We start from the raw sequence: 17,001 nt of genomic DNA, 5'->3' as shown, positions 1-17,001 counted from the left end.
GCAGTGAGGTGCAGAGCCCATTTCTCCAGAGTTTCACACCGGTGATACTTTTGGGTACCCAGTGGAGAATTGATCCCTCCTACACTAGTTCTTTCCACAAAATGACCCTCTTTGGCCTGTGACTCCTCCTCCTTCACCTCATCCTCTCCCTGCACAGTCAGCTGCTTGGGCTCCATTTCTCCACCCTCATTGTGCAATCCAAACCCAACACATTGCTCTGCCTGAACAGCAGCCGGTTACTAGGCAACAAGCTCATCACATTGGCCCCTCATCCTTCTCTGCTCACTACTTTTCAGGTTGCTAACAGATTCTTTCGGTTCAATATGAGCAGGTACCTTTCTGCATCCCATAAATTCAGCAAACTTACTGTGCATTTCTCATGTTGGTGGCTTTCATTACACATTATGCACATTGGCTTTTTCATCCTTGAGCAAACTCCTCAAGTTTGCACAATTAACATTAAATTCCTATTAGCATTTATTGAAGCTGAGGCGTCTTTACCCACAATAGACTCCAGAGTCTCTGTTGCAGCACAGCTCTCCTTCCATACAGCACCTGTCTCCTCAGCATAGACAGGAGGAACATTGCAGCTCTGCAGGCTTCCAGCAACACCATTGCAACCCCCAGTTTATTAATATTCCCATCACTAGCCCTAGTGTAGTATTGCAGACCCACCTTCATACCCCTAGCTGTGCCTAGAGAAGCTTCTGAAAAGGTAAGATAGATCATTGCGAGATGTGAGAGACTTCAGTAATACCCCAGAATTGTGTCACGTAGGGTGGAACTGCCGTAATCACCCAGCAGCCGGGTTCCCTGTAAGCAGAGTGCTTGGGTGGCCGCCGAGGAGAGATTCTGATGCCACCCAGCTGATTGGCAGAGCACCCACATGTGGTGCACAGCCTCACAGGCTCAGTGCACGTAACAAAATTTATTCTGCCCAGGGATGGAAAAATTAGAAGGAACGCTGTCCAACATGCATGTATATTGCAAAGCGGTACAAGATTCAAACTCTGTCTGCCACTCCTGCCACACTTATGTAGGCAGTGCTGCTGACTCACCATGTCTCTTAAACTTGTGTCACCTCAGTTTCCTCTCCTAGAAAGTTTGCCCATTTCTCAGGGGTGCTGAGGGCCACAATTAGGCAGCCGTTAGCAATAATACCTGATGTATGTTTCTATAGGAATTGGGTGCTGGATTTCTTTGAAAAATCTGGCCCCCTTGTGTTGGGGTGTTGGATGTGGGTGGAACAGAACAGAACATGTTCCCCCTCCCTTCTCTGCCTATTGCAGCTGCGTTCAGGCCATCATATGGTGGGGGAGTTTTTTACGTGTCGAGTAATGATGCTCTGCTCTGTAGTGCCAAGGGCAAGGTGCCAACAGTAGTTCTGGCTGAACATGCATTCTGAGCTCTTGTGCCCTCTTGCGAACAGCTCGCTGCATGCGCAGGACATACTGTGCACCCAGCAAGCAGACAGACCTGCTTGGACAATCTTGGTTTTTAGAGAAGGGCCTGGCTGGGATATTTGAACAGCTGGCCCCTTCCCCTGGAAGGGCACCTAGACATCCCCTGCCGTGTTCATGTCAGACAGAAGCTGGAAGTTGGTGCAAATGACGTTGATTATGTGAGGCAGCACAGGTGGCAGTTTTTCTGATGCAGTGGCTCACGGTGTAAAGCAGCAGAAGATGGAAGAGACCACCACACAAACAGACTTGGAGAGAGAACCCACCAATCAGCTTCAGCAGTCTCCAACCTTTGCCTGAAGCCCAAAGGCATGCTGAAGCTCTTAGTAGAGGTTTTTTTTTTTTTTAAATCCCTCCTTGTTCCTTTTAAAAAGTAACATCTGATAGCAGCAAACCCCTTTCTCCCGAAACAAGGTAGCAAAACAACCGACAGAGACATCCTTAAGGTGCCTCTTTGCCTTGGGCTTAAAAGATACAACTCTTTTTGTCCCAGGGCAGCTTGCGGGATGAGTCCCCAGCAGTGGGAATTATTGCATAAATAAAAAGGACACTCTGTGCTCTGATGTGCTACCTAAAGGGCTACCCAGTCATTCCAATGCGTGGGACTGAGGGGCACTTAAAAGGGAATTCTTGCCACCGGACTTAGCGACCTTTCCTTTTTGAAAAGATCAAGGGGACATCCTCATCTGAAAGAGCTAGTGCTGTGCATGGCTAGAGCCCCAGGGTTGCCTATAATGGCCCACAGGACGGCTGCTGTTTTCAGCTCATTTATTAAAAGGGACATTAAGATTAAGCATGCTGGCAAGCATCCGTTGGATTAATTCTTCAGCAGTTCATTGTAGGTGTCTCATGGCTGCAGCCCCTGTTCATTCACTGTAATCAGACTTGATGCTTGTTTTACCTAGTTAGAAGCTGATAGTAATTATAAGTGCACAGCAGCACTTAGTACAATCTGTTGGGTTAGATCTGTGTTAAAGATAATCACTGAGGCAGCATGTCCTTCTCTTAAGCCTGAACTATGTTTTTTTCCTAGCTATTCTTGGAGGCAGACTGAGCAGATGTTGCACATAAGCTTTGAAGTTCTCAGAAATACAGTGCTTTTACATGAAACATTAAAACGAACAGTTGTGAAAGAGGCTGTGTGGAAGAGATAATTCTGCCTCCTAAACTGGGGCAAAGACCTTTCTATTCTTGTCCTTTTTACCTCATTGGATGTTTTCTCTCCCTCTGAGACTCTCCTCAGAACTCCATGGTCAAAGAAGGGTGGCCAAAACTCCCATCAGCCTGATTACATGTTGTGCCACAAACGGATGTCTTTTGCTCCTTACGCGATAGATGCAATATGAAACAACCGACTCAGGCATATTGAGCAAAGTCCAGATACCAGTGCTGCGCACACAATACAGCAAGGCCCAGCTAAACACCAGCTGCTCTGGCTAAGCCCTGCTGGTTTCTAAAACACAGAATACAGTGAGAGCCACTAGAGGGCTCACCAAAGCTACGGCTACACTACAGAAGTCTTTTGAAAGAAGAATGCCCCAAAGATCTCTTCTGAAAGAACTTCTTTTGAAAGAGGGCATCCACACACAAAAAAGCAGATTAAAAGAGTGATCTGCTCTTTTGAAAGAGAGCATCCACGCAGCCTTCACTCTTTCGAAAGACCAGGCCAGGGATCGAAAAATCAGGCCCCATGAGGACTGCTCTTTCGGAAAAAGGGGTCTGCAGAATGTTTACACGTGTTTCCTTTCAAATGAAGCCTTTGAAAGGGGGCACTCTTCCTGAAGTGGGAAAGAAAGAGCAATTTAAAATTTTGAGAAAGAGGGGGCTTCTGGAAGGCTAGTTTCCTTCTGGAAGATCCCTGTGGGCTGTGCGTCTACACATGTATTTTGGAGTCCAAAAGAGCTGCTTTTGGACTCTGAACCACATGCTTATATGCTAATGGGGCATGGGAAATTTACCTCCACGCCTCATTAGCATCTTCTGGATGGCTCATTACCATGCCACTTACACAAAAGTGGCACATGTAGACACAGCCTTTGTGTGTAGACACTGTGGGATCTGTCGAAAGAGACCCCTTCTTTTGAAAAATCTTGCTAGTGTAGATGCAGCCCATGAGGTTAACAGGTTGATGTCCAGGTCCTATAGACCACCCCATCCCTGCTGTTTTGGGTAGCGACAATCAGACCGCTGAAATTTAACTGAGCTCTCACCTTTGCCATTGCTAGAGGCAGGCCAACAGACCTGGCTGCATGGAGGACTGATGGGAGACGCTCTAGCTTGCACTGGTGGGGGTGGCGGGGGTTGACATTCTCCCCAGGTTTTGTTTCTCTCCCTCCTGGTACTGGCATACGGTAGAGGTTGCAAAATGCTGTAAGTGAGGCTCTTCCTGGGGTGTATGCAACCCACCCAGAGCAGGAAGAGCAGAAATCCCCCATGCAGGCCTGTTCTCCTAAGACTTGCAGGGCAGTCTGACAAACCTAATGGCTAAGATACTTCAGATATGATGTGGAAGAACAGCAAACGCTTGTTACTAAGCCATTACCAGTAATTGCAGAGCTCCTGGGCAGACTTGGTCCTGCTATACTATGTACCATACTTGTTTCCTCCTATGTTTATCGGGTGTGCAAGGTTAACAGCTGTTAATATAGTCTCCGTATCTCAGCTCTTGCTACGCAGCACTATCCTTAAGGGGGTGCAGAACCTGGGACAGTCTTCCCTCCCCACCCCAGGTCCTGCCTTTTCCTGCCTCTGCCCCTGTCCCTGCCCTGCCCCCCTCCACCTGCACTCCAGCCACTTCCTGTCCCTGTTCACCCGCTTTTGGCTCTCACTCTATCTCACCTCTTCCTGCGCCTCTGTTTTTCCTTCCCACCATGCTCCCTTCCCCCAAGCGACATGGCCCGGGGATTACCGGGCTAGTGTCAGCAACAGGGTCTGAGCCCCCCTTCCCGCCCACTCACCACCGTGGTGGGAAGCAGAGTGCCCACTTTGCTCCCCCAAGTCTGGGGGAATGGAGCAGGCCGGGGTGTTTAGCTTCTTGCTGCCGTGGTGAAGTGGAACGATTCGGCTGGGAGAAGACAGAGCAGAATGGAGCAGGCTGCTGGGTGGCTTCATTTTCTGTGGCTCCTGCTACTGGTGAGCTGCAGGCTCAGTCCCTGCAGGTGACGCCAGGCCCCACCAGAATCCCCCAAGCTGCTCTGGGTCCTGCAGGGCCCCTGGAAGCACAGAGTCTATAGCAACCATCCTGAACTGACAGCTAGAGGTCTGTGTCGCTGATCTAGTGGCTTATGAACTGTTTAGCAAGAAACCTCTTCCACTCCTTTCACATGTTGACGACTACTGAGCCTCGTGACTTCTAATAACAGCCCTCTTTCATGGCCAAATCCATTGTCATCAGAAGAACACAGTAATTTAGGCCTAAGGGAAACTCGGTAGTTTCTTTGGGAAATGTTCCCAGTTAAATAGTTTGGCTTTCTCTAATTCACACATTCCAGCTAAGTCTCAGTGTCTCTAGAAAACATCTGTGCTTGGAGTCTATATGGAAGCATTTCTTATTTAATAGAATGGCAAGTTCATCTACTGCCACAGAACAAGTAGACCAGCCAAAGACAAACACAGCAAAACTCAGGTAGTTTCAGGGCATGAATGTACAAACAGATGAAAATAGTGACAAGAAATAATAGAAGAGACCTGAAAAACTCAAGCATCCCAAAATGTTCACATCTCATTAAGCAATCCATTTAGCCAGTATCATATCTTCAAGGGAAAACTCAGTATTGACTAGCAATAGACAAACTATGTTTTACATCAGGAAAGCACTGGCAGATTTAGCCAAATTCTCTTAAAAACCTCAGTGAATCTGGAGAACTGCTACATATTTTTTTCAGGTGACAGTCCTGTTGCAAAAGTAAGTAGCCAAATGGCTGAAATACAGAATTTCACATACCTGAAATTAAGTGGCTTCACCAAAAAGGAGGAAGAATTTAATCAAAATAAGTGAATGATAATTAGGAATAATTTAAAACAATTTACTAGATGCACAAAAAGCTGCAGTCCCACAATTGTGGGAGAAGCTCATGCTAGTTAAAAAACTGACCAGTTTACAGAGAAATTGAAGGTAGGTATAAAAAATAATATATAACACATTCAAGAAGAGGGAAGTAGGTAGTTATGAATATAAATCAGAGGCTAGGAATTACAGAAAATTGATAAGGACTCCAGGGAACATTAGGAGCAGTCTATGGCCAGTACAGTTAACAACAATAACAAGGATTTAAAAAAAAATTTGCAACACAAAAAATATCTGACAATGGTGTTGGTGCATTACTAGATGGAAATGGTAGAATTTTCATAATAAGGCAGAAAAGGCAGAGGTGTTAATAGATATATCTTGTCCTGTATTTAGAGGAAAAAAACAGATGATCTAGTTTCATCATATTGTGATAATAACACTTCTCTCCATTCTGCTGGTGTCTCTGAAGGGTATTAAACAAAAGATGCCAATTTTAGTTTAAAATCAGCAGGCCCAAGTAACTTGCATCAAAGAGTTTTAAAAGAGCACATTAAATGGATTAACAACTGGCTAACTGGTTGGTCTCAGAATGTAACTGTAAATAGGGAATCAGCATCCAAGAGGTACCTTTCCAGTAAAGTGCCTCAGGGTATGGTCCACACTTTACCTTGTCTCTGCTTCCCTATAGGTGCACCCTCTTCACCCCAGCTGTTGGCTTCCACTCAAGACTATCCTCAAGGACCTGGGGTAAGCGTCTGATGGTGCAACATGTGCCCTCTGCAGTTGCCTTACTCAGAGATTAGATTTAAGCATCAATTTATTTTGGTAGAATGAGTCTTTTATTCTTGGAAGGGAATTGGGGGAGGGAAATGTTGGAGCTGATTTATTTTTTAATATTTATATTTGCAAATTGGGTTACATGTGAAGGTTCTGAAGGTGCAGTTCCCTCTGGTGTAACTTTAGGTAGTGAATGGAGTGCGACCATATAGGAACAGGGTCCAGTCACTACTGATAAATAAAGGGAGTTGAGTCTGACAGAGAAGAGTCAGGAAGCAAAGCAGGGGGCTCAGGAAGGGTAACGTGATTAGAGTGAGGGTGTCAGCTGGGGTTATTTGAGTAGCCCAGTAGAGGGGGAGAGGAGAAATTTATAGTCATCTGCAGAGAGAGATGACCAAGATTTAGGCTACCGTAATCTACTGTTGAAGATCACTCAATGAAAAGTCAGCATTGCAGAAATCGTATCTGCATATAACACTGCATGAGAGACTGGTGTTGGAATAGCCAGTTCTGCTGCTCATATCTCTTTTATCGTGCATTTACTTTGTAATGTAATGGTGCTTGAGAATAAAAATTATAATTATAATAATATACATTGTAATATAAATAAAATAATATAATATAAATTATTCTTTTATGGGTGTTGGTTTGTTCCAGATCAATTTTTTCCCCCATCAATAAGGCCCTGAAAAATACTGTTGTGGAGAACTGCCTAAGTCGGTAGTAACATGTGAAATGTCCACCCACAGACATGATTAGTGAGCACACTTGGAGAAGTCCAGCGGATAGCAGCATTTCTTTGAAAATAGTTGTTTTCATGTAGTGAGATCCAGCTCACTGAGTTATGCTGATATCCCACTGGGTCTCATGTTCTATGGTCTTTGTAGCCAAACTATAACAACTTCCTGCTATAACCTATAGCCCCCTCTAACCTGAGTCTCTCTCTAATGTGCTGGACAGAAATCTGTGAGCTGTGCTTAGTTCCTAGACTTTTTATTCTTCAGGGAGTCATTTGCTGTTGCCTCAGTTTGCAGGGTTTTGTTCTATTGACAATGACAGAGAATATTTGCATGGATAGTTGTCAGTGTTTAAGGCTACATCCAAACATCAGAAGCCTGCTTGTTGTTTTCCTTCTTGTTAGAGAGATCTCTACACAGCGATCTTTCTGAGGAAATTCAGTACTTCATGGGTGCGTCTTACTAGATTGTTTGATCTTCCCAAACGTTTGCAAAACAACATAAAGCACAATGCAGCATCAGCAGCTAAATTAGGAAGCATACTTCAGGAACCTCTAGAGCCCATAAATGTCTGAGCTGTGCTCGTGACTGACCAGAACAGGGGCAAGTCAGTGCAGTATAAATGTGTGTCATTCCTGACCACTCACATTTGCCCAGACCATTTAAAATAATCTGCCAACACGTCTTGGAGTTTGTGGTGCTCCTAATCCAGTGAGCTCTTCCACAACCCAGGTTGCATCATGATATTTCATCCTCCAGCCGCCCCATTAATAGAGTTAACATCAGCAGCTTCATTATGATTTTTTTTTTTCAGTTGTCAATGTCACAGTTGTCTGCATCACCACGTTCTCCTCCCGTAAGCCCCTCAACCAAACCCCCGATGCAACGGCAAGCCGGCTTTCCGGTCCCCCGCTCCCCCGGAAGGGGCCAGCATGGATGTGCAGTACGGGCTCTTATTCAGGTTTGTGTGGTGGCCCAAGCATTGTCTAGCCTTTGTTGAGAGGAATACACACTCTGCGTGTGCATGTGCCTGTGCGCGTGAGGTGTGCATGCTTGTGCACAGATACCTCTACAAGAAACACTAGGTGAGTTTCAATTCCTATAGATTTTGTAACCAAATATTGTGTGTGTGTGTATGTATGCGTGCACGCACGCACGCTCAGGAGCACTTTCCTTTACAGAGAGGCCCCCCCAGGCTCTTGTGGTGGGGAGGAAGAACTCTGGGGTTCTGTCCATTGCCTGTGTGTGCCCTGCCCAAGACCTGTGCATTAGAACACATGTGAGACAGGAAAAGTGCTGCTCATCTTCTGCTCGGCTGAGCAGGGCCATGACGACAACAGATGGGGAACTGGCCACCTGTCCTGCATCTGTTTACGCCCCTGCTGCCCTGCCAGGAAGAAAAGTAGTCATTGGTGCAATTGGAGCAGCCTGGCCAGGGCAGCTCCTTCCATGAGCACTGCCGAGCGCTGACCCTCTGGAGACTGTCAGTTTCACAGGGGCACCCTTCTTTGTCAACAGGAGCTCCCAGATGGAGGTGGTGGCATAACTCACCTGGAGGTTGACCTCGGTCACAGCTCCTTGGCCCTGGATTCCTCTGCAAGTGACCAGCTGCAGGAGCTGCCTTTCGCACCTGTGCATGCTCCGATTGTTGCCATGGGAACACAGAGTGGGAGGTGAGGTCCAAGGCAGGGGTCTTGGTGGCTGGAGTGGGAGCAGGTGACCTCTTGCCTGAATGATGCTGACACACGGGGCTAGAGTTCAGTGATGTTCAACAGTCCTGCACCTCATGTGGCCTAAATGCATCCGACTTGCAGCAAATCCACTCTGGCAGATGCTCAGACAGCAAGATGGACCTGGCAGAAAGGATCCGGTTTTCAACAGTGTCTGGGTCTGCAAACTCAAAGCCCTTTCTCTTTCAGCTCCAGCTCTGTCCTCACTCGGGCCTCACTATCACGCTTGCATGCTGCTGGTTTTCCGGAAATCCTTGATTGTAATAAAGAGCCAGCAGAAGTTGTGGACCCTACTGACCCTGTGAACGTCAACCCCCAAAGGGAAGAAGCTGACTTCTTGCAAAGCAATGAAATCATTTTGCAGTTCCTTGCCTTTAGCAGGTAATGCCCTGAAATCCCACTGCCCCATCTTCAGGTTGCATTCATGTCATCTGTCACAAGAGCATCCATTTCCATGCTGCTCTTTGACTCGATGAATCTGGCGAGACACATACCTATCTCCCATGCCTTTTCCTCAGGACTTTCACATTGGTTGGCCAAGGCAAGTGTGAGCAATTGCCACAGTAACAAAAGCACCAGACGTGACTGTGAGAATATGAACATTCCAGTTTAGATGTTGTTTTTTGCGTTGGGCCAGTTCCAAATTAATTTTTTAAATTTACATTATCCAGATTGTCATTTAAAACTAATTACTGAGTAAGTCCTTATTTACAGAAATGGAAGCTTCACTTGGGAAGGTTTTTCTCTGATGGTGGTTTTATCTTGATTATACATCCTTTGTATATTTACCAGCGACTGCAGCATAGTGTAATTCTGAGACTAAAATACTGTTCCCACCTGGTCTTGAAGCTGGGAATTCTGTGCCAAAGAGCAGAAGTCATATGTCCTACCAGTTTACTGAAGGCAAAAACAAATCTTGTCCTTCCCATCATGGTGGCTTCAAAGGAAGCCTTCCAAACCAGCTTGAATACACTTTGTATCATGGACTTTCTGCTTCTCAAATGGTTTACAAACACTTGCAAAGCAAATACAAATTGCTGGGTCTGTTACAAGTGTACTTAATCCGGAAATGTTTTTTGTCTTTTTTGGTAAAGGATTTCACAGAATGGCCTGGGGACCACGTGGCCAAAGACCATGTATTTCACCTTCCAGTTTTACCGTTTCCCACCTGTCACAACACCACGATTGCAGCTGGTCAAGGTGGACCAGTCTGGGACAGCCAGTTCAGCAGCATCTTCCTATATCTTAGTGCAGATCAACAAAGATGGAACCCTGAAGAGTGGTAAGCAGTGGTGGCAGAAGGGTGTTTGAAAAAGCAGGAATATTTCACCCCTTACCAGATGGTATGTCCTCTGTGAAAGTCTTGGGGGTTATAGAATCATAGAACTGGAAGGGACCTCAAGAGGTCATCAAGCCTAGTCCCCTGCACTCCCAGCAGAACCCATCACCATCTGCAGCAGCCCTGATAGATGTTTTTTCTAACCCACTCCTAGGTACTTGAATGTTGTTATTGTGAATACATTTGAGACCCCAACAAGAATCCATCTCACATCCCTTTGTTCATAAGGCTAGTGTGCTAACCACGGAGCTATTCCTCCTCCTCTAAGGTTCAGTTATTGGTTGTAGCCAATTGTATGGGAGTTCTATGAGCTGTCCAAATACTACACAGTGTATGCTTGGGCACACAAATACCGGCTGTTGGCCAGATCCAGTTCTTCTGTGTTAGCCGCAGGCAGGCCACAGGCACTGTATTTACCTGAACCTCCACAGGTATGGGTGATCGCAGCTCCCACTGGCTGTAGACTGTTGTTCCTGGCCAATGGGAGCTGCGGGAAGCAGTGTCCCAGTCCATGCCACTTCCTGCAGCTCCCATTGGCTAGGAACAGCGGTGCAGGTAAACATAGCGGCAGCCCACCATAGGCTAACCCTGGTGAACCTCCACCATTTTATTGCCCACCCCAGTCTATGCAATGTGATAGGAGACCTAGCAGAGCTGTATGAAATAGTGAACAGGGCAGAGAGGGTGCATACGGCACCTGTTTTACCTCTTATCAGCACCCTGGATCAAGGGGCTAATCCATGAAATTAAAAGACAGCAAATTTAAAAAATACATCAGGAAACCTTTTTTATATACAGTGCATTGCTAACGTGTGAAACTCATCGGCCCAGTAAATCATTTCATCCAAGAGTGTAGGGGGATTCCAAGCTGGAAAACCAGAATTCTGTCAGAGGCTACAGATTTATCTGGGGTATAAATAGCCATGATAACTCATTTGGGCTAGAAAAAGCCCTCCCTATGGCCTGCTCATGAGTCAGGTGTTTACTGAAGAAGGAAGAAGCCCCTTCCTCTGAAGTGTCTGCCTCTTGGAGAGGGGATCCTAGATCAGCTGGATCGTAAACCTCTCAGCTCCATGCATAGGGTGATGAATTCTTCCAGTCTGGTTCTGGGGTTTCATAACGAATACTGAAGCACGTATCTACCTTTTAAACCTTTCTTGCACTTTATCAGCAAATTTTTTTTTTCTTGCTTGGCTAATGTGATATGGTAACAGAAAAATCCACTGGGAGACTTAAATTACATTTTTAATAGTTCAAATGGGGTTTTTGTCAATCAGATTTAGGCTTACATCCAAGTTAAGGTAATGGACTAGTATCTACTGTAATATCAAGTTTCCATTAGTTTATATACCATATAATTAAAAGTATTCAAAATGTCAAGGCATAAGGCAAAACATCAATAAGTGTCCGTGACACGATTCAGAAGTCTCGAGTGCTGACTCCAGCCATAGCTAAGCCAATGGAAAGAGAAACAACACATCTAAGCAAGCAGCATCTAGTAGTACAATCAGATTCTCTTAGAAAAATGTTTTTTTTTTAAATATCTTATTAAATTTTTGTCCTGAGAGATGTAAAATGTACAGCCTGCCTCCTATAGAGCAGTTTTAGTTTGTACAGTTCTTCCCCCATGTGGAATAGTTAATGAAAATTAATAAGGAAAGTCCGTATTAATTAAATTTGGGAGGAGGAGTGGATGTCACTCCCAAAGTGAATTTAAAATTCGCTGATATCGGTAGTTCATAAATAGTTTGCGGATTGAAATTACAGCTATAAAAAAAGGAAAGGTGGTCCAGAAATTGGGGCACGAGTGTGAATTGGCAGACATGAATTCAATTCCTGCTGTGCCACGGACTTCCTTTGTAACCTTGGTCACAGCAGTGTGTGCCTCAACTGCCAATCTTTAGAATGGGGATAATCACTCTAACTCGCAAGGGCATAGACGGCTATAAATGTAGCAAAGAAACTAAGGTTCTCAGAGACGGTGGTACTGGGGGCCACTGGGTTCCCTTAGATAGCTAGAATTCTCCTGAGAAGCAGTGGAGGGTTAATTTACTTTGTCCTCTTCCTTCAGGATCTCCAGGGTTTCAACTAAAGTATATGGTAGATCCTGCTTTCCTGAAGCCAGGAGAACAACGCTGGTTTATACGTTATATAGCTGACCATAACCTGCAGATTGATATTTGGGATGGAGATTCATTGCTTCTCATTGGATCTGCTGCAGTTAAGCTGAAGGTCTGAAACTTTTCCCATTACTAAGTCCATAGCTGCTGACAATGGGGAAAAAGGCCAGAACCTCCACTTACCCACTACAAGAACTCTGGGGAAGGAACCATCTTTGGTTGTGTTTGTAAAGCACCAAGTACAAGGGGGATGAGCTCTAGGCTCTGTTGTACTACAAATAAATATCAAAGTAGTCCCCTGCTGTAGCTGACAGAGTTGGCTCCTGGATAGGGTAAGTTCAGGATGTTGCTTTTAAATGTGCAAAATTTGAACAGCTTTTCATAGCCTGTAAAATGTTTAGCCACATTCTTGTTCTGGAGAACCACCATCTGCTCTATGCGGTTGGACTGGTCTCTGTGAATCGTAGAATCGTAGAATCCCTGGGCTGGAAGGGATCTCTGGAGATCATCTAGTCCAGCCCCCTGCTTCAGGCAGGATCAATTCCCACTAAGTCATCCCAGCCAGGACCTCGTCAAGCCGGGACTTAAAAACCTTGAGGGATGGGGAATCTACCACCTCTCTAGGTAACCCATTCCAGTGCTTCACCACCCTCCTGGGGAAGTAGTTTTTCTAATATCTAACCTACACCTCCCCCTCTTCAACTTCAGACCGTTAGTCCTTGTTCTGCCAACTGACACCGAGAACAATTTCTCACCCTCCTTTTTAGAGCTCCCCTTCAGGAAGTTGAAGGCTGCTATTAAATCACCCCTCGGTCTTCTCTTCTGTAAACTAAACAAGCCCAAATCCCTCAGCCTCTCCTCATAGGTCTTGTGCTCCAGACCCTTAATCATTTTTGTTGCCCTCTGCTGAACCTGCTCCTGCACATCCACATCCTTTTTATACTGAGGGGGCCCAGAACTGGACACAATATTCCAGATGTGGCCTCACCAGTGCCGAATAGAAGGGAATAACTACTTCTCTAGGTCTGCTCGAAATGCTCCTCCTAAGGCACCCTAGTATGCTGTTATCCTTCTTGGCTACAAGGGCACACTGTTTACTCATATCCAGCCTTTCAGCCACCATAACCCCTAGGTCCCTTTCCATCGTACTGCTGCTGAGCCAGTCGGTCCTCAGCCTATAACAATGTTTGGGATTCTTCCGCCCCAGGTGCAGGACTCTGCACTTCTCCTTATTGAACCCCATCAGATTTCTTTTGGCCCAGACCTCCAATTTATCCAGGTCATAAAGAGTTGGCCCCTTGACTCCTCTGCTTCTCTAGGGAGGTTGCCAACAAAGAGGGAAAGCCAGCGCCAAAAGGCAGGAGGTGGTTTGTGGTGTAGACACTGTTCCCAGGGAACTGGTCTGGGACACCCCGATTTCCTACAAATGGGCCACACAAAAGCCCCACGGGAGTAGAAGTTTCTGTCATTGCTAAGCTGCCTGGATTCAGGTCAGTGGTGAAAGGTTCAGATCCTGCCTTGAGTCACAGATGGCCTCCAGTCCCTCCCATCCCTCCTGAATTCAGCGAAACCACAGCTAAATGTCTTCTGTCCACATGGCCAGATCAAGCCTGTCCCTTTTAGGGCTTCATTTTAATATTACATGATGCTAAGTAGGCACCTGGCCAGAAAATGTGACTCCCCTGTGTGTGGTGGGGGTGGGAGTCTTTTCTCCTCAGGTTTAATTGCACAGTCATTTACATCTCTGATGGAAGTTCCCCCAATTCCTGCATGATTCTCAGGCCAGAAGGGACTGTTGTGGCATCTGATCTGACGTCCCATGTAGCACAGGCTGTCCCCACATTACCTCGTCTCTGAACTAGAGCTGATCTTTCACAAAAAACAGATTTAAATATAGATTTAAAGATTTCCATGGCTGGGAAATCTACCACACCTGGGGCAACCCAGGGGGCTGTGCCCACTAACACCACGGGTGGTAGGGGTGAGGAACCAGCAGTCTGTGGGGCCAGAGCCTCTGGGTTGCCCAGGGGACTACTAGTAGAGTGGGTTGGCACTGGCAGCAGGGATTGCTCCCTGCACGCTGGCAGCAGCTGGGGAAAGAGGGCCACATGGCCCTGGCTCGCTCTGCTGCCCTGGCTCATTGCTTGCGGAGGAGGTGGGACCACCCCTGCACTCACTGGCAGGAAGCAGAGAAATGTGGCTGAGAGCTAGAGGGGAGGGCTGGGGACCCTGCCAGCTCCAGGCCTCCAGCCCCACTAGTACCCCAAGGTGCATGGCTCATGGGAGGGGGCTTAGTAGAAGGGACGTGGGGAGGGGCTGGCCTGAGGCAGAGAGGTGATTGTCCTGAGCTAGGGTTGTTGTGGGGAAGAGTCGTGTGGGCAGTCGCATGGCCAGTGTCCCTCCCACATCCCTCGTCAGCATCCGCCCTGACCACTACCTTGTTATCATGTTTTTGACCCCTACTTGGCTACCCACTGTGAGTGAGTCAGCTCTTCACCTTCTTTGTGACAAGTTAAATTGATAAAGCTCTTTGAGTCTTCCACTGTACGTCATGTTTTCCAGTTCCTGAGTCATTCTCATGACTGGTTTCTGACCACTATTTAGTTTTTCAACATCTTTCTTGAATTATGCACAGGGGGCTGGAAGTAGTGGGGCAGGTGTGGGGCTTTGGAGGAAGGGCAGACTGGATACAGGGCCTTAGGTTGAGTTGAGCACTGCCAAAATTAGAAGCTGGCTTGTAGGGCCTTGAAAAATTTTAAGCCAAACTATGAAAACAAAAAGCAGTCAAGTAGCACTTTAAAGACTAGCAAAATGGTTTATTAGGTGAGCTTTCGTGGGACAGACCCTCTTCTTCAGGTACCATAGCCAGACCACAACAGTCTGGCTATGGTCTGAAGAAGTGGGTCTGTCCCACGAAAGCTCACCTAATAAACCATTTTGCTAGTCTTTAAAGTGCTACTTGACTGCTTTTTGTTTTGATAGTGTACGGACTAGCACGGCTTCCTCTTTGTTACTATTTAAGTCAAACTGTGCACAGTCAAACTGGATTGCTGAAAAAAACAAAAAAGCAGTCAAGTAGCACTTTAAAGACTAACAAAATAATTTATTAGGTGGTAAGCTTTTGTGAGACAGACACCTCCCATGAGCCATGCACCCTGGGGTACTAGTGGGGGCAGGAGGCCTGGAGCTGGCAGGGTCCCCAGCCTTTTCCTCTAGCTTTCAGCCGCATTTCTCTGCTTCCTGCCAGAGAGTGCAGGGGTGGTCCCACCTCCTCCCTGAGGAACGCGCCGATAGCTGGGGCAGCAGAGCGAGCCAGGGTTGCTGAAGTTTGAGAATCGCTGGCATAGATGTAACAAACCATTTGCAAGATAAAACAATCATCTCTTCTGGGCATGTACCGTTCTGGACAGTACCTCCTGACAGTAACAACAGTGGAATAGGTTCCTCTTGTCCTGCAGCACTTGCTTCGCCAGAGTCGGACAGCAGTTCAGGTCCTTCATGAGCTGGAAGTGATGACAACCGAATACGAGCAGGACACAACTGTGATGAGTGGGGACATTCTCAGACATGGCACCGTGAAGCCCATAGGAGTCTACACTGTTGTGAGAGGCAGGCTTCACCTGAATTTGGCCAATGTCGGTAAGAATCCTTGTTATTTTAGCTGCTACATCATGTTTTCTGGTGAAAGTTTGTTTTTAATGAAAGTGAGTAACTCAAGATGTTCTATGTATGCCTCAGCATGCTCATTAGACGCCGAACTCCAATGTTTTTCCTCCTCATTGCTATTCTAGCATCATTCTGTGGCATAGCTGGGAATCTCCTTGGTGGCTGATTTGTCGCCTTCCTTCCTCCATCACGTATCATCCTGCAAAAGAGAGAGGGATGCTTTTACCTGTCCCAGGATGCACTATTTCTTAGCACGGGCATAGAGTTTTTCAGCTGTATGAAAGCACTTTGCAAATGTAGGAGAACCAGACTGTCCCCACTGCGTAGCAGGGGCTGCCAAGGAGCTGAGTTTTCAGAGGTGTTGAGTGAGAGTCAGAAGGATTTCCAGGTGACAAGCACCTTTGAAAATCAGATGAGCTCAGGGTGAGAGACCCTGGAGCAGAGCCCCATTACAGAGCCCGGTTTTCCAGCTCAGCACTGTTATGGACATTTAACAGTGTGTTCACCAAAGATCTGTTGAGAGATGATCCCAATGTGAGTAGCCATGAGAAGTTTGTCCTTCTGGCCCTCAGGACTGCAGCTAAGCCCTTGTGGCATTCATGGGTTTGCCCTGAAGCCTGCAAAGCCAGGTCCACCAATGGGGAGGTTGAGGGGGAAAGTGCCACAGCAGTGCTGCTCCTCACGGCTCTGACAGGGGAGGGGGAAAGGTGGTAGTGCCACGCTCTGGATGGTGCTACAGGCTGACTGCCCTTGGCCCCACCTCTTCTGCCCTTGGTCCCACCCCTTCTGTGGGTGCAGAGTTGGGGTCCCCTCCCATCTTGCCCCTGGGCCCACAGTGGCAGTTGGCCCCATTGTACAAGCTTAAGAGCCTCACACAAGGGAGGAAGAATCCTAATGTTGCAGCCCCTTGGGACATATTGGGTGTCTGGCTAACCAAGAGTTTCAATTAGTCAAACATCAGCATTTTAGAGTTGCATTGTGTCTGTTTGCCAGCCACGAATTGGGAGCTGGGAATGACGTGATGATGGTGCTAGCGGTTTGTCTAATTTCAATCATTCTGCTAGTGCCTCTGTACCTTCTGCTGAATACTTCTTCTACAACTCCGTCAAACAGCCATTCCTCTTGCACCCATGCTGTACCCTGCCTAGAACAAACTGCTGTCT

General features: G+C 46.7%; 1 protein-coding gene across 2 annotated transcripts in view; it reads left to right on the top strand.

The window, feature by feature from the left end:
- NPHP4 (nephrocystin 4) overlaps positions 1-17,001 on the top strand; it is a 111,987-nt gene that overhangs the window by 65,469 nt on the left and 29,517 nt on the right. For both annotated transcript variants that reach the window (XM_075018163.1, XM_075018162.1), the window contains exons 12-18: positions 6,158-6,216; positions 7,798-7,944; positions 8,502-8,656; positions 8,903-9,094; positions 9,808-9,995; positions 12,124-12,284; positions 15,631-15,811. In XM_075018163.1, the coding sequence (XP_074874264.1) occupies positions 6,158-6,216; positions 7,798-7,944; positions 8,502-8,656; positions 8,903-9,094; positions 9,808-9,995; positions 12,124-12,284; positions 15,631-15,811 (1,083 nt within the window). The remainder of the gene's footprint in view (positions 1-6,157; positions 6,217-7,797; positions 7,945-8,501; positions 8,657-8,902; positions 9,095-9,807; positions 9,996-12,123; positions 12,285-15,630; positions 15,812-17,001) is intronic.

Source organism: Carettochelys insculpta, chromosome 23 (genome assembly GCF_033958435.1).
Source record: "Carettochelys insculpta isolate YL-2023 chromosome 23, ASM3395843v1, whole genome shotgun sequence".
In the NCBI taxonomy this organism is placed as follows: domain Eukaryota; kingdom Metazoa; phylum Chordata; order Testudines; family Carettochelyidae; genus Carettochelys; species Carettochelys insculpta.
Note: the sequence above shows the minus strand (reverse complement) of the source record. Positions and strands in the feature narration are given on the sequence as shown.